The sequence below is a fragment of the Oncorhynchus tshawytscha genome, unplaced genomic scaffold (assembly GCF_018296145.1).
Source record: "Oncorhynchus tshawytscha isolate Ot180627B unplaced genomic scaffold, Otsh_v2.0 Un_contig_3747_pilon_pilon, whole genome shotgun sequence".
Taxonomy (NCBI): domain Eukaryota; kingdom Metazoa; phylum Chordata; class Actinopteri; order Salmoniformes; family Salmonidae; genus Oncorhynchus; species Oncorhynchus tshawytscha.
Genome location: NW_024608642.1, coordinates 180 through 27,947, shown reverse-complemented (window position 1 = coordinate 27,947; position 27,768 = coordinate 180). Strand labels below are relative to the sequence as shown.

At 44.3% G+C, this 27,768-nt stretch overlaps 1 protein-coding gene across 1 annotated transcript; it reads right to left on the bottom strand.

Annotated features, from left to right (window-relative positions):
* Positions 1-213: 213 nt before the first annotated feature.
* LOC121843694 (PHD finger protein 21B-like) lies at positions 214-19,178 on the bottom strand. The gene is made up of 8 exons (XM_042313461.1): positions 19,120-19,178; positions 16,734-16,810; positions 15,720-15,774; positions 13,157-13,179; positions 5,386-5,542; positions 2,195-2,298; positions 2,066-2,092; positions 214-345 (listed from the first exon to the last, which is right to left on the bottom strand). Exons 1-8 carry the CDS (start codon positions 19,166-19,168, stop codon positions 214-216), a joined length of 624 nt encoding a protein of 207 aa, XP_042169395.1. The 5' UTR covers positions 19,169-19,178.
* Between the last annotated feature and the right edge of the window lie 8,590 nt (positions 19,179-27,768).

Below are 27,768 nucleotides of genomic sequence, written 5' to 3'. Positions count from 1 at the left end.
ATAGTACTACTAGACCAGAGCTCTCAGACATTGACCAGAGCCTATTCTCTAGACTGTGCATGACCAGAGCCCTATTCCTATAGTAGTGCATACTTTAGACCAGGGCCCATTCTGTGTGTGTGGCGGCACCAGAGGGTTTGATCCAGTTCTACACTAGGGAGAGCAGGGACCTTGGACTCCGGTGGTGGTAGCTCAGACTTGCCCTGAGCTGGCTCATGGCATAACCTGGATCATCTGGTCTCTTTGGATCAGACGAGCTGTCATCAGAGCCTTGAGACGCTCCAGGGAGGACTGGGTGTCCCTCTGTTGACCAATCAGACGCTCCCGCACGCCCATCACCTTCTGCTGGGACAGAGACACAGGAACATAAACATGTGTAAGTACTGACGAAGACATCTGGCTAGTTAGTTAGCAGTCTGCTTCACTGTTGAGCTCCATCTGGCTAGTTAGTTAGCAGTCTGCTTCACTGTTGAGCTCCATCTGGCTAGTTAGTTAGCACTCTGCTTCACTGTTGAGCTCCATCTGACTAGTTAGTTAGCAGTCTGCCTAACTGTTGAGCTCCATCTGGCTAGTTAGTTAGCAGTCTGCTTCACTGTTGAGCTCCATCTGGCTAGTTAGTAGCAGTATGCTTCACTTTTGAGCTCCATCTGGCTAGTTAGTAGCAATATGCTTCACTGTTGAGCTCCATCTGACTAGTTAGTTAGCAATATGCTTCACTGTTGAGCTCCATCTGGCTAGTTAGTTAGCAGTCTGCTTCACTGTTGAGCTCCATCTGGCTAGTTAGTAGCAGTCTGCTTCACTGTTGATCTCCATCTGGCTAGTTAGTTAGCAGTCTGCTTCACTGTTGAGCTCCATCTGACTAGTTAGTTAGCAGTCTGCTTCACTGTTGAGCTCCATCTGGCTAGTTAGTTAGCAGTCTGCTTCACTGTTGAGCTCCATCTGACTAGTTAGTAAGCAGTCTGCTTCACTGTTGAGCTCCATCTGGCTAGTTAGTAAGCAGTCTGCTTCACTGTTGAGCTCCATCTGGCTAGTTAGTTAGCAGTCTGCTTCACTGTTGAGCTCCATCTGGCTAGTTAGTAAGCAGTCTGCTTCACTGTTGAGCTCCATCTGGCTAGTTAGTTAGCAGTCCGCTTCACTGTTGAGCTCCATCTGACTAGTTAGTTAGCAGTCTGCTTCACTGTTGAGCTCCATCTGGCTAGTTAGTAGCAGTCTGCTTCACTGTTGAGCTCCATCTGACTAGTTAGTTAGCAGTCTGCTTCACTGTTGAGCTCCATCTGGCTAGTTAGTTAGCAGTCTGCTTCACTGTTGAGCTCCATCTGGCTAGTTAGTTAGCAGTCTGCTTCACTGTTGAGCTCCATCTGACTAGTTAGTTAGCAGTCTGCTTCACTGTTGAGCTCCATCTGACTAGTTAGTTAGCAGTCTGCTTCACTGTTGAGCTCCATCTGGCTAGTTAGTAGCAGTCTGCTTCACTGTTGAGCTCCATCTGACTAGTTAGTAGCAGTCTGCTTCACTGTTGAGCTCCATCTGACTAGTTAGTTAGCAGTCTGCTTCACTGTTGAGCTCCATCTGACTAGTTAGTAGCAGTCTGCTTCACTGTTGAGCTCCATCTGACTAGTTAGTAGCAGTCTGCTTCACTGTTGAGCTCCTGATCTCAATGGAAATGTACAGTGTTGTGAGTGTGTCAGGGGTCAGAGGTCATACTGCGAGGGACTTGTTGGTCTTGCTGTACTGTGTTGTGAGTGGGTCAGATGTCATACTGTGAGGGACTTGTTGGTCCTGCTGTACTGTGTTGTGAGTGTGTCAGGGGTCAGGGGTCATATTATGAGGGACTTGTTGGTCCTGCTATACAGTGTTGTGAGTGTTTCAGGGGTCAGAGGTCATACCGTGAGGTACTTGCTGAGCTTCTGGTCCTGCTGTACTGTGTTGTGAGTGTTTCAGGGGTCAGAGGTCATACCGTGAGTGACTTGCTGAGATTCTGGTCCTGTGTTGTCAGAGGTCATACCGTGAGGGACTTGCTGAGCTTCTGGTCCTGTGTTGTGAGTGTTTCAGGGGTCAGAGGTCATACCGTGAGGGACTTGCTGAGCTTCTGGTCCTGTGTTGTGAGTGTGTCAGGGGTCAGAGGTCATACCGTGAGGGACTTGCTGAGTTGCTGGTCCTGCTGTGTTGTGAGTGTGTCAGGGGTCAGAGGTCATACCGTGAGGGACGTGCTGAGTTGCTGGTCCTGTTCCTCCAGGTGAGCACACTCCTTCTTCAGCTCTACATTCCTCCTGAGCAGACTCCTCTTCTCCCCCTCTCTCACTAAACACACAACACACCTAGTATTAACACAGCATAACACACACACACCTAGTATTAACACAGCATAACACACACACACCTAGCATTAACACAGCATAACACACACACACCTAGCATTAACACAGCATAACCACTGACTCCACTGCTAGCACTTAACACAGCATAACACACACCTAGTATTAACACAGCATAACACACACACCTAGCATTAACACAGTATAACACACACACCTAGTATTAACACAGCATAACACACACACCTAGCATTAACACAGCATAACACACACACACCTAGCATTAACACAGCATAACACACACACCTAGCATTAACACAGCATAACACACACACCTAGCATTAACACAGCATAACACACACACCTAGCATTAACACAGCATAACACACACCTAGCATTAACACAGCATAACACACACCCTAGCATTAACACAGCATAACACACACACCTAGCATTAACACAGCATAACACACACCTAGCATTAACACAGCATAACACACACACCCTAGCATTAACACAGCATAACACACACACCACCTAGCATTAACACAGCATAACACACACACACCTAGCATTAACACAGCATAACACACACACCTAGCATTAACACAGCATAACACACACACACCTAGCATTAACACAGCATAACACACACACACCTAGCATTAACACAGCATAACACACACACCCTAGCATTAACACAGCATAACACACACACACCTAGTATTAACACAGCATAGCATTAACACAGCATAACACACACACACCTAGTATTAACACAGCATAACACACACCTAGCATTAACACAGCATAACACACACACTAGCATTAACACAGCATAACACACACACTAGCATTAACACAGCATAACACACACCTAGCATTAACACAGCATAACACACACCTAGCATTAACACAGCATAACACACACACCTAGCATTAACACAGCATAACACACACACCTAGTATTAACACAGCATAACACACACCTAGCATTAACACAGCATAACACACACCTAGCATTAACACAGCATAACACACACACCTAGCATTAACACAGCATAACACACATACACCTAGTATTAACACAGCATAACACACACAACCTAGCATTAACACAGCATAACACACACCTAGCATTAACACAGCATAACACACACCTAGCATTAACACAGCATAACACACACCTAGCATTAACACAGCATAACACACACACTGCAAGTAAAGGTGTCTCACCGGTCTTGTGTGTCACATAGGACTGGACAAAGTTCTGTGGCCACGACATGTTCTCTTTGTTCAGAACCTTCAGGAGGAAGGAAAATGGAGGACGATACAAGGTTATAAAATGGAGGACGATACAAGATTATAAAATGGAGGACGATACAAGGTTATAAAATGGAGGACGATATAAGGTTATAAAATGGAGGACGATACAAGGTTATAAAATGGAGGACGATACAAGGTTATAAAATGGAGGACGATAAAAGGTTATAAAATGGAGGACGATACAAGGTTATAAAATGGAGGATAAAATGGAGGACGATACAAGGTTATAAAATGGAGGACGATACAAGGTTATAAAATGGAGGACGATACAAGGTTATAAAATGGAGGACGATACAAGGTTATAAAATGGAGGACGATACAAGGTTATAAAATGGAGGACGATACAAGGTTATAAAATGGAGGACGATACAAGGTTATAAAATGGAGGACGATACAAGGTTATAAAATGGAGGACGATACAAGGTTATAAAATGGAGGACGATACAAGGTTATAAAATGGAGGACGATACAAGGTTATAAAATGGAGGACGATACAAGGTTATAAAATGGAGGACGATACAAGGTTATAAAATGGAGGACGATACAAGGTTATAAAATGGAGGACGATACAAGGTTATAAAATGGAGGACGATACAAGGTTATAAAATGGAGGACGATACAAGGTTATAAAATGGAGGACGATACAAGGTTATAAAATGGAGGACGATACAAGGTTATAAAATGGAGGACGGTTATAAAATGGAGGACAAGGTTATAAAATGGAGGACGATACAAGGTTATAAAATGGAGGACGATACAAGGTTATAAAATGGAGGACGATACAAGGTTATAAAATGGAGGACGATACAAGGTTATAAAATGGAGGACGATACAAGGTTATAAAATGGAGGACGATACAAGGTTATAAAATGGAGGACGATACAAGGTTATAAAATGGAGGACGATACAAGGTTATAAAATGGAGGACGATACAAGGTTATAAAATGGGGGACGATACAAGGTTATAAAATGGAGGACGATACAAGGTTATAAAATGGAGGACGATACAAGGTTATAAAATGGAGGATAGTCGATACAAGGTTATAAAATGGAGGACATACAAGGTTATAAAATGGAGGACGATACAAGGTTATAAAATGGAGGACGATACAAGGTTATAAAATGGAGTGACGATACAAGGTTATAAAATGGAGGACGATACAAGGTTATAAAATGGAGGACGTCATACAAGGTTATAAAATGGAGGACGATACAAGGTTATAAAATGGAGGACGATACAAGGTTATAAAATGGAGGACGATACAAGGTTATAAAATGGAGGACGTATACAAGGTTATAAAATGGAGGACGATACAAGGTTATAAAATGGAGTATAGTCAGATGGAAACAGTTATCTTCCCTTCATCTAATACATTCAGTAGTGTTGTTATAGTCAGATGTCATTCAGTAGTGTTGCTATAATCAGATGTCATTCAGTAGTGTTGTTATAGTCAGATGTCATTCAGTAGTGTTGTTATAGTCAGTAGATGTCATTCAGTAGTGTTGTTATAGTAGATGTCATTCAGTAGTGTTGTTATAGTAGATGTCATTCAGTAGTGTTGTTATAGTAGATGTCATTCAGTAGTGTTGTTATAGTAGATGTCATTCAGTAGTGTTGTTATAGTCAGATGTCATTCAGTAGTGTTGTTATAGTAGATGTCATTCAGTAGTGTTGTTATAGTCTTAAGATGTCGCTGTAGCATTACAAAGTAGCCATTCTACCCCAACCAGATCTCTATCTTCCCACCTTCTTCTGACACTTGGTGCAAACCCAGACCCCCGGGCGGTGTTTTGAGAGGTGGGTGCAGGCAGTCAGGGTGGTAGGCTCTGGGGCAGTTGTGGCATAGCTGCAGCTCTCCGTCCCCTTTACACACAGAGCAGTGGTCGTCGTGCTCCAGCTCTTCCTGTCGGACAGACATACAGTCAGATGGTTCAGGACGTACGGCTGTTAGTGCTTCTCTTCCACCTGCCGTTCAAATATCACAGTAATGACACATCTAAACAACACCCACTTTTTTGGGTGGGGGGCTTTTTTGATGTAGATCCACTCTAAAGTACTGCATGATTGATTGATTGATTGATTGATTGATTGATCGAGTGAAACACTGAATATCTCTCTGATTACAACGCCCCCTAACAGTTCGTCACATCGTCCCCCATCTCTCAGATTATCTGTCAAATGACTGTTGGAATAACTACAACACCACTATCTACAGTATACAACACTACAACACCACTATCTACAGTATACACACACTACAACACCACTATCTACAGTATACAACACTACAACACCACTATCTACAGTATACACACACTATCAATACACCACTATCTACAGTATACCACAACACCACTATCAACACCACTATCTACAGTATACAACACTACAACACCACTATCTACAGTATACACACATCTACAACACCACTATCTACAGTATACAACACTACAACACCACTATCTACAGTATACACACAACACCACTATCTACAGTATACAACACACTACAACACCACTATCTACAGTATACAGTACTACAACACCACTATCTACAGTATACCACACTACAACACCACTATCTACAGTATACCACACTACAACACCACTATCTACAGTATACAACACTACAACACCACTATCTACAGTATACCACACTACAACACCACTATCTACAGTATACCACACTACAACACCACTATCTACAGTATACCAACACTACAACACCACTATCTACTACAACACCACTATCTACAGTATACCACACTATATCTACAGTATACACACTACAACACCACTATCTACAGTATACAACACTACAACACCACTATCTACAGTATACAACACTACAACACCACTATCTACAGTATACCACACTACAACACCACTATCTACAGTATACCACACTACAACACCACTATCTACAGTATACCACACTATCTACAGTATACAACACCACTATCTACAGTATACAACACCACTATCTACAGTATACAACACTACACTATCTACAGTATACACACACAACACTATCTACAGTATACAACACTACAACACCACTATCTACAGTATACACACTACAACACCACTATCTACAGTATACCACACTACAACACCACTATCTACAGTATACAACACCACTATCTACAGTATACAACACTACAACACCACTATCTACAGTATACCACACTACAACACCACTATCTACAGTATACAACACTACAACACCACTATCTACAGTATACAACACTACAACACCACTATCTACAGTATACAACACTACAACACCACTATCTACAGTATACAACACTACAACACCACTATCTACAGTATACAACACCACTATCTACAACACTACAACACCACTATCTACAGTATACAACACTACCACTATCTACAGTATACAACACCACTATCTACAGTATACAACACTACAACACCACTATCTACAGTATACAACACTACAACACCACTATCTACAGTATACAACACCACTATCTACAGTATACACACTACACTATCTACAGTATACCACACTACAACACCACTATCTACAACACCACTATCTACAGTATACCACACTACAACACCACTATCTACAGTATACCACACAACACCACTATCTACAGTATACAACACTACAACACCACTATCTACAGTATACCACACTACAACACCACTATCTACAGTATACCACACTACAACACCACTATCTACAGTATACACTACTACAGTACACCACTATCTACAGTATACAACACTACAACACCACTATCTACAGTATACCACACTACAACACCACTATCTACAGTATACCACACACCACTATCTACAGTATACCACACTACAACACCACTATCTACAGTATACCACACTACAACACCACTATCTATCTACAGTATACAACACTACAACACCACTATCTACAGTATACAACACCACTATCTACAGTATACAACACTACAACACCACTATCTACAGTATACAACACACCACCACTATCTACAGTATACCACACTACAACACCACTATCTACAGTATACAACACACTATCTAATACACACACTATCTACAGTATACAACACTACAACACCACTATCTACAGTATACAACACTACAACACCACTATCTACAGTATACAACACCACTATCTACAGTATACAACACACTATCTACAGTATACAACACTACAACACCACTATCTACAGTATACAACACTACAACACCACTATCTACAGTATACAACACTACAACACCACTATCTACAGTATACAACACTACAACACCACTATCTACAGTATACAACACCACTATCTACAGTATACAACACTACAACACCACTATCTACAGTATACAACACTACAACACCACTATCTACAGTATACAACACAACAACACCACTATCTACAGTATACAACACTACAACACCACTATCTACAGTATACAACACCACTATCTACAGTATACCACATTACAACACCACTATCTACAGTATACAACACTACAACACCACTATCTACAGTATACCACACTACAACACCACTATCTACAGTATACAACACTACAACACCACTATCTACAGTATACAACACCACTATCTACAGTATACCACACCACAACACCACTATCTACAGTATACAACACTACAACACCACTATCTACAGTATACAACACCACTATCTACAGTATACAACACTACAACACCACTATCTACAGTACACAACACTACAACACCACTATCTACAGTATACAACACCACTATCTACAGTATACAACACTACAACACCACTATCTACAGTATACAACACTACAACACCACTATCTACAGTATACAACACCACTATCTACAGTATACAACACTACAACACCACTATCTACAGTATACAACACCACTATCTACAGTATACAACACTACAACACCACTATCTACAGTATACAACACTACAACACCACTATCTACAGTATACAACACTACAACACCACTATCTACAGTATACAACACTACAACACCACTATCTACAGTATACCACACTACAACACCACTATCTACAGTATACCACACTACAACACCACTATCTACAGTATACAACACTACAACACCACTATCTACAGTATACAACACTACAACACCACTATCTACAGTATACAACACTACAACACCACTATCTACAGTATACAACACTACAACACCACTATCTACAGTATACCACACTACAACACCACTATCTACAGTATACAACACTACAACACCACTATCTACAGTATACAACACTACAACACCACTATCTACAGTATACAACACTATCAACACCACAACACCACTATCTACAGTATACAACACTACAACACCACTATCTACAGTATACAACACTACAACACCACTATCTACAGTATACAACACCACTATCTACAGTATACAACACTACAACACCACTATCTACAGTATACAACACTATCACAGTATACACCACTATATCTACAGTATACAACACTACAACACCACTATCTACAGTATACAACACTACAACACCACTATCTACAGTATACACACTACAACACCACTATCTACAGTATACAACACTACAACACCACTATCTACAGTATACCACACTACAACACCACTATCTACAGTATACACACTACAACACCACTATCTACAGTATACACACACACCACTATCTACAGTATACCACACTACAACACCACCACTATCTACAGTATACAACACTACAACACCACTATCTACAGTATACAACACTACAACACCACTATCTACAGTATACAACACTACAACACCACTATCTACAGTATACAACACTACAACACCACTATCTACAGTATACAACACTACAACACCACTATCTACAGTATACAACACTACAACACCACTATCTACAGTATACCACACTACAACACCACTATCTACAGTATACACACTACAACACACTATCTACAGTATACAACACAACACCACTATCTACAGTATACAACACTACAACACCACTATCTACAGTATACAACACTACAACACCACTATCTACAGTATACAACACTACAACACCACTATCTACAGTATACAACACTACAACACCTATCTACAGTATACAACACTACAATACCACTATCTACAGTATACCACACTACAACACCACTATCTACAGTATACAACACCACTATCTACAGTATACAACACTACAACACCACTATCTACAGTATACACACTACAACACCACTATCTACAGTATACAACACCACTATCTACAGTATACAACACTACAACACCACTATCTACAGTATACAACACTACAACAGTCACACACCACTATCTACAGTATACAACACTACAACACCACTATCTACAGTATACACTACAACACCACTATCTACAGTATACAACACCACTACAGTATACAACACTACAACACCACTATCTACAGTATACCACACTACAACACCACTATCTACAGTATACAACAACACCACTATCTACAGTATACACACTACAACACCACTATCTACAGTATACAACACCACTATCTACAGTATACAACACCACTATCTACAGTATACACACTACAACACCACTATCTACAGTATACAACACTACAACACCACTATCTACAGTATACAACACTACAACACCACTATCTACAGTATACCACACTACAACACCACTATCTACAGTATACCACACTACAACACCACTATCTACAGTATACAACACTACAACACCACTATCTACAGTATACAACACTACTATCTACAGTATCTACAGTACTACAACACCACTATCTACAGTATACAACACACACTATCTACAGTATACAACACTACAACACCACTATCTACAGTATACAACACTACAACACCACTATCTACAGTATACCACACTACAACACACACTATCTACAGTATACCACACTACAACACCACTATCTACAGTATACAACACTACAACACCACTATCTACAGTATCTACAGTATACCACACTACAACACCACTATCTACAGTATACCACACTACAACACCACTATCTACAGTATACAACACACCACCATCTACAGTATACAACACACTACAACACCACTATCTACAGTATACCACACTACAACACCACTATCTACAGTATACCACACTACAACACCACAACACCACACTCTACAGTATACCACACTACAACACCACTATCTACAGTATACCACACTACAACACCACTATCTACAGTATACCACACTACAACACCACTATCTACAGTATACAACACTACAACACCACTATCTACAGTATACAACACTACAACACCACTATCTACAGTATACAACACTACAACACCACTATCTACAGTATACAACACTACAACACCACTATCTACAGTATACAACACCACTATCTACAGTATACAACACTACAACACCACTATCTACAGTATACAACACTACAACACCACTATCTACAGTATACAACACTACAACACCACTATCTACAGTATACAACACTACAACACCACTATCTACAGTATACACCACACACTACAACACCACTATCTACAGTATACCACACTACAACACCACTATCTACAGTATACAACACCAACACCACTATCTACAGTATACAACACTACAACACCACTATCTACAGTATACAACACTACAACACCACTATCTACAGTATACACACTACAACACCACTATCTACAGTATACAACACTACATCTACCACTACAACAGTATACAACACTACACCACACTATCTACAGTATACAACACTACAACACCACTATCTACAGTATACAACACTACAACACCACTATCTACAGTATACAACACTACAACACCACTATCTACAGTATACAACACACTATCTACAGTATACAACACTACAACACCACTATCTACAGTATACAACACTACAACACCACTATCTACAGTATACAACACTACAACACCACTATCTACAGTATACCACACACCACTATCTACAGTATACAACACTATCTACAGTATACACCACTATCTACAGTATACACACTATACAACACCACTATTTACAGTATACCACACTATAACACCACTATCTACAGTATACCACACTACAACACCACTATCTACAGTATACCACACTACAACACCACTATCTACAGTATACCACACTACAACACCACTATCTACAGTATACCACACTATAACACCACTATCTACAGTATACAACACTACAACACCACTATCTACAGTATACCACACTACAACACCACTATCTACAGTATACCACACTACAACACCACTATCTACAGTATACAACACTACAACACCTCTATCTACAGTATACAACACTACAACACCACTATCTACAATATACAACACTACAACAACAACACTACAACACCACTATCTACAGTATACAACACTACAACACAACACCACTATCTACAGTATACCACACTACAACACCACTATCTACAGTATACCACACTACAACACCACTATCTACAGTATACAACACTACAACACCACTATCTACAGTATACCACACTACAACACCACTATCTACAGTATACCACACTACAACACCACTATCTACAGTATACAACACTACAACACCACTATCTACAGTATACAACACCACTATCTACAGTATACAACACTACAACACCACTATCTACAGTATACCACACTACAACACCACTATCTACAGTATACAACACTACAACACCACTATCTACAGTATACAACACCACTATCTACAGTATACAACACTACAACACCACTATCTACAGTACACAACACTACAACACCACTATCTACAGTATACAACACTACAACACCACTATCTACAGTATACCACACTACAACACCACTATCTACAGTATACCACACACCACTATCTACAGTATACACACTACAACACCACTCTACAGTATACAACACTACAACACCACTATCTACAGTATACACACTACAACACCACTATCTACAGTATACCACACTACAACACCACTATCTACAGTATACCACACTACAACACCACTATCTACAGTATACCACACTACAACACCACTATCTACAGTATACACACACAACACCACTATCTACAGTATACCACACTACAACACCACTATCTACAGTATACAACACTACAACACCACTATCTACAGTATACAACACTACAACACCACTATCTACAGTATACCACACTACAACACCACTATCTACAGTATACACCACCACTATCTACAGTATACCACACTACAACACCACTATCTACAGTATACCACACTACAACACCACTATCTACAGTATACCACACTACAACACCACTATCTACAGTATACCACACTACAACACCACTATCTACAGTATACAACACTACAACACCACTATCTACAGTATACCACACTACAACACCACTATCTACAGTATACCACACTACAACACCACTATCTACAGTATACACAGTATACACACTATAACTACTATGTCAGACACATCGTAGCTGTAATCAGTCATGCTACGGTACGTACCTTCCATCTGTAGTCCCCAGTGGCTAGCGTGCGTAACACAGGAAGCAGATAACAGGTTAGTAGCTGACAACAGGTGAAGACAATGGGGGTTGAGCAGCAGTTTGGGCCGGAGATGGGAAGGGGTGCAGGAACAGGGTTTTAGACCGGGGAAACATTAAGCAACAGACCTGCAACATCTCTGTTCTGGGGAACGCAGCTGAGATCAACACAGACATGCTCTAGTCTAGTAGGATACACTGTAATTACAGTCCATGCTCTAGTCTAGTAGGATACAGTGTAATTACAGTCCATGCTCTAGTCTAGTAGGATACAGTGTAATTACAGTCCATGCTGTAGTAGGATACAGTGTAATTACAGTCCATGCTCTATTCTAGTAGGATACACTGTAATTACAGTCCATGCTCTAGTTTAGGTAGGGTACACTGTAATTACAGTCCATGCTCTAGTCTAGGTAGGGTACACTGTAATTACAGTCCATGCTCTAGTCTAGGTAGGGTACACTGTAATTACAGTCCATGCTCTAGTCTAGTAGGATACACTGTGATTACAGTCCATGCTCTAGTCTAGTAGGATACACTGTGATTACAGTCCATGCTCTAGTCTAGTAGGATACACTGTAATTACAGTCCATGCTCTAGTTTAGGTAGGGTACACTGTAATTACAGTCCATGCTCTAGTCTAGTAGGATACAGTGTAATTACAGTCCATGCTCTAGTAGGGTACACTGTGATTACAGTCCATGCTCTAGTCTAGTAGGATACAGTGTAATTACAGTCAAGCTCTGTGGCCCGGACCTCTTTCTGATCAACCACAAAGTCCAGCTATAATGTTTATAGATTTTTTTGCAATTTATTGATGGGTCAGTATACATGTGTTTTACCAGTCCTGTCTAGTTGTGTTGATGGGCTGGTATAAATGTGTTTTAGCAGTCCTGTCTAGTTGTGTTGATGGGCTGGTATACATGTGTTTTACCAGTCCTGTCTAGTTGTGTTGATGGGCTGGTATAAATGTGTTTTACCAGTCCTGTCTAGTTGTGTTGATGGGCTGGTATAAATGTGTTTTACCAGTCCTGTCTAGTTGTGTTGATGGGCTGGTATAAATGTGTTTTACCAGTCCTGTCTAGTTGTGTTGATGGGCTGGTATAAATGTGTTTTACCAGTCCTGTCTAGTTGTGTTGATGGGCTGGTATAAATGTGTTTTACCAGTCCTGTCTAGTTGTGTTGATGGGCTGGTATACATGTGTTTTACCAGTCCTGTCTAGTTGTGTTGATGGGCTGGTATAAATGTGTTTTACCAGTCCTGTCTAGTTGTGTTGATGGGCTGGTATAAATGTGTTTTACCAGTCCTGTCTAGTTGTGTTGATGGGCTGGTATAAATGTGTTTTACCAGTCCTGTCTAGTTGTGTTGATGGGCTGGTATAAATGTGTTTTACCAGTCCTGTCTAGTTGTGTTGATGGGGGCTGGTATAAATGTGTTTTACCAGTCCTGTCTAGTTGTGTTGATGGGCTGGTATAAATGTGTTTTACCAGTCCTGTCTAGTTGTGTTGATGGGCTGGTATAAATGTGTTTTACCAGTCCTGTCTAGTTGTGTTGATGGGCTGGTATAAATGTGTTTTACCAGTCCTGTCTAGTTGTGTTGATGGGCTGGTATAAATGTGTTTTACCAGTCCTGTCTAGTTGTGTTGATGTGTTTCCTGTCTAGTTGTGTTGATGGGCTGGTACCAGTCCTGTCTAGTTGTGTTGATGGGCTGGTATACATGTGTTTTACCAGTCCTGTCTAGTTGTGTTGATGGGCTGGTATAAATGTGTTTTACCAGTCCTGTCTAGTTGTGTTGATGGGCTGGTATAAATGTGTTTTACCAGTCCTGTCTAGTTGTGTTGATGGGCTGGTATAAATGTGTTTTACCAGTCCTGTCTAGTTGTGTTGATGGGCTGGTATAAATGTGTTTTACCAGTCCTGTCTAGTTGTGTTGATGGGCTGGTATAAATGTGTTTTACCAGTCCTGTCTAGTTGTGTTGATGGGCTGGTATAAATGTGTTTTACCAGTCCTGTCTAGTTGTGTTGATGGGCTGGTATAAATGTGTTTTACCAGTCCTGTCTAGTTGTGTTGATGGGCTGGTATACATGTGTTTTACCAGTCCTGTCTAGTTGTGTTGATGGGCTGGTATAAATGTGTTTTACCAGTCCTGTCTAGTTGTGTTGATGGGCTGGTATACATGTGTTTTACCAGTCCTGTCTAGTTGTGTTGATGGGCTGGTATAAATGTGTTTTACCAGTCCTGTCTAGTTGTGTTGATGGGCTGGTATACATGTGTTTTACCAGTCCTGTCTAGATGGGCTGTGTTGATGGGCTGGTATAAATGTGTTTTACCTCTCACTGACAGGAAGAGTGGGTCGTTCAGGTAATTTGATGGGCTGGTATACATGTGTTTTACCTCTCACTGACAGGAAGAGTGGGTCGTTCAGGTAATTTGATGGGCTGGTATACATGTGTTTTACCTCTCACTGACAGGAAGAGTGGGTCGTTCAGGTAATTTGATGGGCTGGTATACATGTGTTTTACCTCTCACTGACAGGAAGAGTGGGTCGTTCAGGTAATTTGATGCAAGGCGTTTCCGCTGGAAGGTAGAAAGTGAGAGACAGAGAAAATGTTTACTTCCTTCACCTCTTTCAGACACAACAGGAATTATAGCTCTTCTTGTCGACCCTCAACAGCATTCACTGAATTCTCCCAAGTTACATAGAAAGTACTTTAGTAGAAAGATTGCAGCACACGTTTTGGGGCAGGGTAACGGAACATCATGCATGACGTTCTGTGGAAAGCACAAGGCACCAGCTCCAACAGACATGAAACAAAGTGCAGCTAAACATCACTGAACCCATCAGAGACTAAGGCCTGTCTAAACTGAACCCATCAGAGACTAAGGCCTGTCGAAACTGAACCCATCAGAGACTAAGGCCTGTCTAAACTGAACCCATCAGAGACTAAGGCCTGTCTACACTGAACCCATCAGAGACTAAGGCCTGTCTAAACTGAACCCATCAGAGACTAAGGCCTGTCTAAACTGAACCCATCAGAGACTAAGGCCTGTCTAAACTGAACCCATCAGAGACTAAGGCCTGTCGAAACTGAACCCATCAGAGACTAAGGCCATCAGAGACTAAGGCCTGTCTACACTGAACCCATCAGAGACTAAGGCCTGTCTAAACTGAAACAATCAGAGACCTTCAGACGAGTCTAGTGAGGCCTGTGGGCGTCTTAGAGAAAAACAACTGACATCTACGTGTCCGTGAGAGTCTCACCTCTACCACAGCTATATCTAGCTTAAACTGACAGATTCCTGTGGGGCATTTTTTTATTTATTCTGCTAATTAAGATTTCAGCACTGGCGCGGACAATCGACCCTTATTTAAACTAGTACTACTCAACGTCCTAATTAACATAAATGTTACATACTGTATGTCTAACATCTCTTACACATTTCAAACACACATATCTCTCCTGAACAGCTCTGACCGACTTTCAGATAACATTTTGTCAACTATTGCAGCTCTTTGAACCAGACAAAAAGGGTACCTCTGGTTGGACCAGGCCGCTGTAGGCTGGGTTGGCTGTGCTCCGCCTCTTCCTCTCCTGTCTCTTGGTCTGGATCTCTGCCATGGTAGAGGAACACAGGCTTATGTTACAGAGGTTTAGATACACACAGCCGGTACAGCTAGATGGGACAGACGGGCAGGTAGACACAGCCGGTACAGCTAGATGGGTCAGACAGGCAGGTAGACACAGCCGGTACAGCTAGATGGGACAGACAGGCAGGTAGACACAGCCGGTACAGCTAGATGGGACAGACAGGTAGACACAGCCGGTACAGCTAGATGGGACAGACAGGTAGACACAGCCGGTACAGCTAGATGGGACAGACAGGTAGACACAGCCGGTACAGCTAGATGGGACAGACAGGTAGACACAGCCGGTACAGCTAGATGGGACAGACAGGTAGACACAGCCGGTACAGCTAGATGGGACAGACAGGGTAGACACAGCCGGTACAGCTAGATGGGACAGACAGGGGTAGACACAGCCGGTACAGCTAGATGGGACAGACGGGTAGACACAGCCGGTACAGCTAGATGGGACAGACGGTAGACACAGCACAGCTAGATGGGACAGACGGGTAGACACAGCCGGTACAGCTAGATGGGACAGACGGGTAGACACAGCCGGTACAGCTAGATGGGACAGACGGGTAGACACAGCCGGTACAGCTAGATGGGACAGACGGGTAGACACAGCCGGTACAGCTAGATGGGACAGACGGGTAGACACACAGCCGGTACAGCTAGAGATGGGACAGACGGGTAGACACAGCCGGTACAGCTAGATGGGACAGACGGGTAGACACAGCCGGTACAGCTAGATGGGACAGACGGGTAGACACAGCCGGTACAGCTAGATGGGACAGACGGGTAGACACAGACGGTACAGCTAGATGGGACAGACGGGTAGACACAGCCGGTACAGCTAGATGGGACAGACGGGTAGACACAGCCGGTACAGCTAGATGGGACAGACGGGACACAGCCGGTACAGCTAGATGGGACAGACGGGTAGACACAGCCGGTACAGCTAGATGGGACAGACGGGTAGACACAGCCGGTACAGCTAGATGGGACAGACGGGTAGACACAGCCAGGTACAGCTAGATGGGACAGACGGGTAGACACAGCCGGTACAGCTAGATGGGACAGACAGGGTAGACACAGCCGGTACAGCTAGATGGGACAGACGGGTAGACACAGCCGGTACAGCTAGATGGGACAGACGGGTAGACACAGCCGGTACAGCTAGATGGGACAGACAGACACAGCCGGTACAGCTAGATGGGACAGACGGGTAGACACAGCCGGTACAGCTAGATGGGACAGACAGACAGACAGGTAGACACAGCCGGTACAGCTAGATGGGACAGACAGACAGACAGGATAGACCAGCCGGTACAGCTAGATGGGACAGGTAGACACAGACAGTACAGCTAGATGGGACAGACAGACAGGTAGACACAGCCGATTCAGGTATTTGGGACAGACAGACAGGTAGACACAGTCGGTACAGCTAGATGGGACAGACAGGTAGACACAGCCGGTATAGCTAGATGGGACAGACAGACAGACAGATAGACAGGTAGACAGACAGGTAGACACAGCCGGTTCAGGTATTTGGGACAGACAGACAGACAGACAGTACAGCTAGAATGGACATACAGACAGTTAGACAGTAGCCAGTACAAGTAAAATATATATCTGCCGCTGATGTGTGGATGAACACGTTTTAACACAGGGATACTAGCCAGAGCAGTGTGTGGGTTTCTCTGTTCATTCTCTGTGTGGGTAAAAACAGTGATACTAGCCAGAGCAGTGTGTGGGTTTCTCTGTTCATTCTCTGTGTGGGTAAAAACAGTGATACTAGCCAGAGCAGTGTGTGGGTTTCTCTGTTCATTCTCTGTGTGGGTAAAAACAGTGATACTAGCCAGAGCAGTGTGTGGGTTTCTCTGTTCATTCTCTGTGTGGGTAAAAACAGTGATACTAGCCAGAGCAGTGTGTGGGTTTCTCTGTTCATTCTCTGTGTGGGTAAAAACAGTAATACTAGCCAGAGCAGTGTGTGGGTTTCTCCGTTCATTCTCTGTGTGGGTAAAAACAGTGATACTAGCCAGAGCAGTGTGTGGGTTTCTCTGTTCATTCTCTGTGTGGGTAAAAACAGTGATACTAGCCAGAGCAGTGTGTGGGTTTCTCTGTTCATTCTCTGTGTGGGTAAAAACAGTGATACTAGCCAGAGCAGTGTGTGGGTTTCTCCGTTCATTCAAGTTCTCTCATTGTTACCACCTGCCACAAGACAGCAAAGATGTGCCAATGCCTTGTTGAACTCTGATGAGTTTAATTAAATTAGTGTCAGAGGAAGAACTCACCTTCCAGTGTCTCTGTAGTGACCAGGCCAAGAGCCACCATGAAGGACATTTTCTGTAGGGGAGAGAGGACACGTTAGAGTGTGACACCCATATGAATACCATACAGGTGGAGAGGGGACACGTTACAGTGCGACACCCATATGAATACCATACAGGTGGAGAGGGGACACGTTAGTGTGACACCCATATGAATACCAACCATACAGGTGGAGAGGGGACATGTTACAGTGTGACACACATGAATACCATGCAGGTGGAGAGGGGACATGTTAGTGTGTGACACCCATATGAATACCATACAGGTGGAGAGGGGACACGTTAGTGTGACACCCAAATGAATACCATACAGGTGGAGAGGGGACATGTTGGAGTGTGACACCCATATGAATACCATACAGGTGGAGAGGGGACATGTTACAGTGCAACACCCATATGAATACCATACAGGTGGAGAGGGGACACGTTACAGTGCGACACCCATATGAATACCATACAGGTGGAGAGGGGACACGTTACAGTGCGACACCCATATGAATACCATACAGGTGGAGAGGGGACATGTTAGAGTGTGACACTCACATGAATACCATACAAGTGGAGAGGGGACATGTTACAGTGTGACACCCATATGAATACCATACAGGTGGAGAGGGGACATGTTACAGTGTGACACACATGAATACCATGCAGGTGGAGAGGGGACACGTTAGTGTGACACCCATATGAATACCATACAGGTGGAGAGGGGACACATTAAAGTGTGACACACATATGAATACCATACAGGTGGAGAGGGGACACGTTACAGTGCGACACACATATGAATACCATACAGGTGGAGAGGGGACACGTTACAGTGTGACACCCATATGAATACCATACAGGTGGAGAGGGGACATGTTACAGTGTGACACCCACATGAATACCATACAGGTGGAGAGGGGACACGTTACAGTGTGACACACATATGAATACCATACAGGTGGAGAGGGGACATGTTACACCCACATGAATAGTGTGACACCCATATGAATACCATACAGGTGGAGAGGGGACATGTTAGAGTGTGACACCCATATGAATACCATACAGGTGGAGAGGGGACATGTTAGAGTGTGACACCCATATGAATACCATACAGGTGGAGAGGGGACATGTTAGAGTGTGACACCCATATGAATACCATACAGGTGGAGAGGGGACATGTTAGAGTGTGACACTCACATGAATACCATACAAGTGGAGAGGGGACATGTTACAGTGTGACACCCATATGAATACCATACAGGTGGAGAGGGGACATGTTACAGTGTGACACATGAATACCATGCAGGTGGAGAGGGGACACGTTAGTGTGACACCCATATGAATACCATACAGGTGGAGAGGGGACACATTAAAGTGTGACACACATATGAATACCATACAGGTGGAGAGGGGACACGTTACAGTGCGACACACATATGAATACCATACAGGTGGAGAGGGGACACGTTACAGTGCGACACACATATGAATACCATACAGGTGGAGAGGGGACATGTTAGAGTGTGACACCCACATGAATACCATACAGGTGGAGAGGGGACACGTTACAGTGCGACACACATATGAATACCATACAGGTGGAGAGGGGACATGTTAGAGTGTGACACCCATATGAATACCATACAGGTGGAGAGGGGACATGTTAGAGTGTGACACCCATATGAATACCATACAGGTGGAGAGGGGACATGTTAGAGTGTGACACCCATATGAATACCATACAGGTGGAGAGGGGACATGTTAGAGTGTGACACCCATATGAATACCATACAGGTGGAGAGGGGACATGTTAGAGTGTGACACCCACATGAATACCATACAGGTGGAGAGGGGACATGTTACAGTGTGACACCCATATGAATACCATACAGGTGGAGAGGGGACATGTTACAGTGTGACACACATGAATACCAAACAGGTGGAAAGGGAACAGTTATATCATATAGATTGATAACAAGGTAGTGTATAGTATTACCATTCCAGCCCCACTGTCTGGGTCTATCTCCCCCTCCCTCCCTGTCTGGGTCTATCTCCTTCCCTCCCCACCCTCCTCTCCTCTCCCTCCCTGTCTCTCTCTCTCTCATTATCCAAAAACTCTCTTTCACCCTGCCACTCTCACTCTCCTCTACAATGTCTGGAATGTTCTACTACTCGGGTGTCATAGTCTTGTTTTCTCCCTCAAGTACTCCAGGTAGAGGTGGGCAGGGTGGGAGCAGGGCTAGTACGTGTGGTTTCCTAGCAACAGCAACACTTAGTAGTAAGGGAACCGTTGTGATGTCTCCCCCAGTGACTCCTGTGTTCCATGTCACGTGATCCATCTCTGAATCAGTCAGTCCGTAGTGAATCACTCTCATTAGTCACTTCTTGTTGAATCAGTCAGTCTGTAGTGAATCACTCTCATTAGTCACTTCTTGTTGAATCAGTCCGTCCGTAGTGAATCACTCTCATTAGTCACTGCTTGTTGAATCAGTCCGTCCGTAGTGAATCACTCTCATTAGATACTGCTTGTTGAATCAATCAGTCCGTAGTGAATCACTCTCATTAGTAACCGCTTGTTGAATCAGTCAGAAAGTGAATCACTCTCATAGTTACTTACCAGGGACAGAGGGGGATGAGGGATAGAGGGAGAACAGGGATAGAGGGGGGAGAGGGGGATGAGGGATAGAGGGAGACCAGGGATAGAGGGAGGAGAGGGGGGGATGAGGGATAGAGGGGGAGGGGGGGGGACACGGGTTAGAGGGGTTTCCAGGGAAAGGAAGGCTGAGTCAGGATTATCTGGGATTATCTAACCGAATAATTAGATGGATTAACCAATCAGAGTTACAGTGATCAGATAGATAGACATCTGCTTCAGCTCTGAGTCAGCAGTAGCACCATACCAGAGAACCTGATAGTCAGCAGTAGCACCATACCAGAGAACCCAGCAGTAGCACCATACCAGAGAACCCAGCAGTAGCACCATACCGGAGAACCTGATAGTCAGAAGTAGTACCATACCAGAGAACCTGATAGTCAGCAGTAGCACCATACCAGAGAACCTGATAGTCAGCAGTAGCACCATACCAGAGAACCTGATAGTCAGCGTGTGGCTTAGATAAATGATAATGTTTTATTGGCTTTAAATCCTTATTTATGTAATAGAATACTATTTTAAAAAACAGGCTTTTCTTTATCCTCTAATACAACATGGTTGTGTTCTTGTTATTAATGTATAATTATTTAGGATTGTGGTTTTACCTCTGAGTCCTCATCCTTCTTCTTCTTGGCTGGTGTGGTGGAGAGGTGGAGGGGTTGGTGGTCGAGGTGATGGAGGGGATCTCCTGTGAGGGGTTGTCGGCCCCCTGGGGTCCTCCTGGGGAGTCCTGGGAGAAGCTGGGGGTCTCTGCCTCCGGCTGGATTATTTTCAACTGGGTAAACACACCACACACACACACACACACACACACGCACGCACGCATGCAGGCAGGCAGGGACAGCGTTAAGCGTTAGTCAGTTAATTGGCTGTTGGTTCTAATAACTATTTAGTGCGAAGGGAAGGTAAACAATTGATTGTGATTGATTTATATTAAGAATTAAATCACACAACTCTACTTGTTATGATGCCTGTGATGATACCTGTAAATGAGGCCTGTGATGATGTCTGTAGTGATGCCTGTAATGATGCCTGTAATGATGTCTGTAGTGATGTCTGTAATGATGCATGTAATGATGTCTGTAATGATGCCTGTAATGATGTCTGTAGTGATGCCTGTAATGATGCCTGTAGTGATGCCTGGAATGATGCCTGTAGTGATGCCTGGTAGGACAGACAGAAGGATGTGTTGGACAGGGACAGTCAGTAGGGCTGGTAGGACAGACAGAAGGATGTGTTGGACAGGGACAGTCAGTAGGGCTGGTAGGACAGACAGAAGGATGTGTTGGACAGGGACAGTCAGTAGGGCTGGTAGGACAGACAGAAGGATGTGTTGGACAGGGACAGTCAGTAGGGCTGGTAGGACAGACAGAAGGATGTGTTGGACAGGGACAGTCAGTAGGGCTGGTAGGACAGACAGAAGGATGTGTTGGACAGGGACAGTCAGTAGGGCTGGTAGGACAGACAGAAGGATGTGTTGGACAGGGACAGTCAGTAGGGCTGGTAGGACAGACAGAAGGATGTGTTGGACAGGGACAGTCAGTAGGGCTGGTAGGACAGACAGAAGGATGTGTTGGACAGGGACAGTCAGTAGGGCTGGTAGGACAGACAGAAGGATGTGTTGGACAGTCTTTAACCTTATTGTCAGTGTTGAAGATCAGCGGATGGACCTTGACTGCCTCACTGATGGTCCACACCCTGTTGTTCCCGGTGTCGGCGGGCGGAGAGGCAGAGATGATGGAGAAGGTCACACCGGGGCAACTGAGGCTGAGGTGGCTGTTGGGCTGCTGCTGCTGGTAGAGGTGGGGGAGATGCCTCCAGGCCAGGCTAGGGCCGGGAGAGAGACTGGGCCTGGGCCGGGGAGAGAGACTGGGCCTGGGCCGGGAGAGAGACTGGGTCTGGGCCGGGAGAGAGACTGGGTCTGGGCCAGGGAGAGAGACTGGGTCTGGGCCGGGGAGAGAGACTGGGTCTGGGCCGGGGAGAGAGACTGGGTCTGGGCCGGGAGAGAGACTGGGTCTGGGCCGGGGAGAGAGACTGGGTCTGGGCCGGGAGAGAGACTGTGTCTGGACCAGGGGAGAGGCCAGGGTCTGGGCCAGGGGAGAGACCAGGGTCTGGGCCAGGGGAGAGACCAGGGTCTGGGCCAGGGGAGAGACCAGGGTCTGGGCCAGGGGAGAGACCAGCGTCTGGGCCAGGGGAGAGACCAGGGTCTGGGCCAGGGGAGGGGGTGAGAAGGTTGTGGAGGTGGCTGTGTCTCCATGGCCTATGGAGAGACGTTCTGGGCTGAACGTGCTGTTGGCTGTAGGCAGGGCCGGGCCGAGGGTGTGGCTCTGGGTGAGGGTGTGGCTAGAGCTGTGGGTGTGGTTAAAACTGTGGGCGTGGCTCTTAGGGCTGACTACAGTGGTAGCTCTCTGGAGGTTGAGGAGACTGAGGGCCTGACAGGATGACTGTTTCTGGCTGGCTGGCTGCTCCTGAGGGAGAGACACAGGGCTGTGGCTGAGGAGGAGGCTGGCTGGCTGCTCCCTAGGGAGAGACACAGGGCTGTGGCTGAGGAGGAGGCTGGCTGGCTGCTCCCTAGGGAGAGACACAGGGCTGTGGCTGGGGAGGAGGCTGGCTGGGATCACACTCTTTGGCTGAACCTGGAGAGGAGGGAGGGAGAGAAGGAGCATGTTACAACTTCTTTGTGATAGGGGGCAGTGTTTTCACGTCCGGATGAACAGCGTGCCCAAAGTAAACTGCCTGTTACTCAGGCCCAGAAGCTAGGATACGCATATAATTGGTAGATTAAGATAGAAAACACTCTAAAGTTTCTGAAACTGTTAAACTGATGTATGTGAATATAACAGAACTGATATGGCAGGTGAAACCCAGAGGACAAACATCCCCCCCAAAAAACAATTTGGCTTACCACTATTTTCAATGGCTAGTACTATAATTATAAGCCCAAATCCTCCCAAATTGCAGTTCCTACGGCTTCCACTAGATGTCAATAGTCTTTAGAAAGAGTTTCAGGCTGGTTTTTGGTTAATGGTTAATGGTGTTGCCACCTGGTGGTTACTTCAACACCTGGAGGTTATTTCAACACCTGGGTTTGTAATGGTACTGCCACCTGGTGGTTACTTCAACACCTGGAGGTTATTTCAACACCTGAAGGTTACTTCAACACCTGGGTTTGTAATGGTACTGCCACCTGGCGGTTACTTCAACACCTGAAGGTTACTTCAACACCTGGTGGTTACTACAACACCTGGGTTTGTAACGGTGCTGATATCTGGTGGTTACTTCAACACCTGGGTTTGAAATGGTGCTGATACCTGGTGGTTACTTCAACACCTGGAGGTTACTTCAACACCTGAAGGTTACTTCAACACCTGGTGGTTACTTCAACACCTGGGTTTGTAATGGTGCTGCCACCTGGTGGTTACTTCAACACCTGGGTTTGAAATGGTGCTGATACCTGGTGGTTACTTCAACACCTGGAGGTTACTTCAACACCTGAAGGTTACTTCAACACCTGGTGGTTACTTCAACACCTGGGTTTGTAATGGTGCTGCCACCTGGTGGTTACTTCAACACCTGAAGGTTACTTCAACACCTGGTGGTTACTACAACACCTGGAGGTTACTACAACACCTGGGTTTCTAATGGTGCTGATACCTGGTGGTTACTTCAACACCTGGTGGTTACTTCAACACCATGGTGGTTACTACAACACCTGGTGGTTACTTCAACACCTGGTGGTTACTACAACACCAGGTGGTTACTTCAACACCTGGTGGTTACTTCAACACCTGGGTTTGTAATGGTGCTGATACCTGGTGGTTACTTCAACAACCTGGGTTTGTAATGGTGCTGATACCTGGTGGTTACTTCAACACCTGGGTTTGTAATGGTGCTGATACCTGGTGGTTACTTCAACACCTGGTGGTTACTTCAACACCTGGGTTTGTAATGGTGCTGATACCTGGAGGTTACTTCAACACCTGGGTTTGTAATGGTGCTGATACCTGGTGGTTACTTCAACACCTGGTGGTTACTTCAACACCTGGGTTTGTAATGGTGCTGATACCTGGAGGTTACTTCAACACCTGGGTTTGTAATGGTGCTGATACCTGGTGGTTACTTCAAAACCTGAAGGTTACTTCAACACCTGGTGGTTACTTCAACACCTGGGTTTGTAATGGTGCTGATACCTGGTGGTTACTACAACAACCTGGGTTTGTAATGGTGCTGATACCTGGTGGTTACTTCAACACCTGGGTTTGTAATGGTGCTGATACCTGGTGGTTACTACAACAACCTGGGTTTGTAATGGTGCTGATACCTGGTGGTTACTTCAACACCTGGGTTTGTAATGGTGCTGATACCTGGTGGTTACTACAACAACCTGGGTTTGTAATGGTGCTGATACCTGGTGGTTACTACAACAACCTGGGTTTGTAATGGTGCTGATACCTGGTGGTTACTACAACACCTGGTGGTTACTTCAACACCTGGGTTTGTAATGGTGCTGATACCTGGTGGTTACTACAACACCTGGGTTTGTAATGGTGCTGATACCTGGTGGTTACTACAACAACCTGGGTTTGTAATGGTGCTGATACCTGGTGGTTACTACAACACCTGGTGGTTACTTCAACACCTGGGTTTGTAATAGTGCTGATACCTGGTTTGGTTACTACAACACCTGGGTTTGGTGCTGATACCTGGTGGTTACTACAACACCTGGGTTTGTAATGGTGCTGATACCTGGTGGTTACTACACCTGGTGGTTACACCTGGTGGTTACTTCAACACCTGGGTTTGTAATGGTGCTGATACCTGGTGGTTACTAACACCTGGGTTTGTAATGGTGGTGCTGATACCTGGTGGTTACTACAACACCTGGTGGTTACTAACACCAATAGTGCTGATACCTGGTGGTTACTACAACAACCTGGGTTTGTAATGGTGCTGATACCTGGTGGTTACTACAACACCTGGTGGTTACTTCAACACCTGGGTTTGTAATGGTGCTGATACCTGGTGGTTACTTCAACACCTGGTGGTTACTTCAACACCTGGTGGTTACTACAACACCTGGTGGTTACTTCAACACCTGGGTTTGTAATGGTGCTGATACCTGGTGGTTACTTCAACACCTGGTGGTTACTACAACACCTGGTGGTTACTACAACACCTGGTGGTTACTTCAACACGTGGGTTTGTAATGATGCTGATACCTGGTGGTTACTTCAACACCTGGTGGTTACTACAACACCTGGTGGTTACTACAACACCTGGTGGTTACTTCAACACCTGGGTTTGTAATGGTGCTGATACCTGGTGGTTACTACAACACCTGGTGGTTACTTCAACACCTGCGCTCTGATACACCACCAGGCCTCTAGCGTTATGAGCAGAGATCCTGCCTGGATGACCTCTCAGATCTGCCTTCACAGCCGGTTATAGACTATAGCCAGTCACAGGCTAAATTGTGTTTTGTTTAGCTGTGGTTTTTCCTCTGAGGGTTTTAAACAGACGATATGCTGCTATGCAACTTCTGGTTCAGACCATTACAGCCTCCCAGCAGTCTGAGAAACACAATGTTCTCTATATATCAGAGGGTTACTGGTTCAGATCATTACAGCCTATATATCAGAGGGTTACTGGTTCAGATCATTACAGCCTATATATCAGAGGGTTACTGGTTCAGACCATTACAGCCTATATATCAGAGGGTTACAGGTTCAGACCATTACAGCCTCCCAGCAGTCTGAGAAACACAATGTTCTCTATATATCAGAGGGTTACTGGTTCAGATCATTACAGCCTATATATCAGAGGGTTACTGGTTCAGACCATTACAGCCTATATATCAGAGGGTTACTGGTTCAGACCATTACAGCCTATATATCAGAGGGTTACTGGTTCAGACCATTACAGCCTATATATCAGAGGGTTACTGGTTCAGACCATTACAGCCTATATAT

Excerpts from the sequence above, each read along its gene's own strand:
- LOC121843694 (XM_042313461.1), bottom strand. The coding sequence starts at position 19,168 with ATGTCCTTCATGGTGGCTCTTGGCCTGGTCACTACAGAGACACTGGAA. Across the intron at positions 16,811-19,119 it reads CACTACAGAGACACTGGAAG|AGATCCAGACCAAGAGACAG; the intron begins GTGAGTTCTTCC and ends CTACCATGGCAG. Across the intron at positions 13,180-15,719 it reads ACTCTTCCTGTCAGTGAGAG|CCACTGGGGACTACAGATGG; the intron begins GTAAAACACATG and ends TACGCACGCTAG.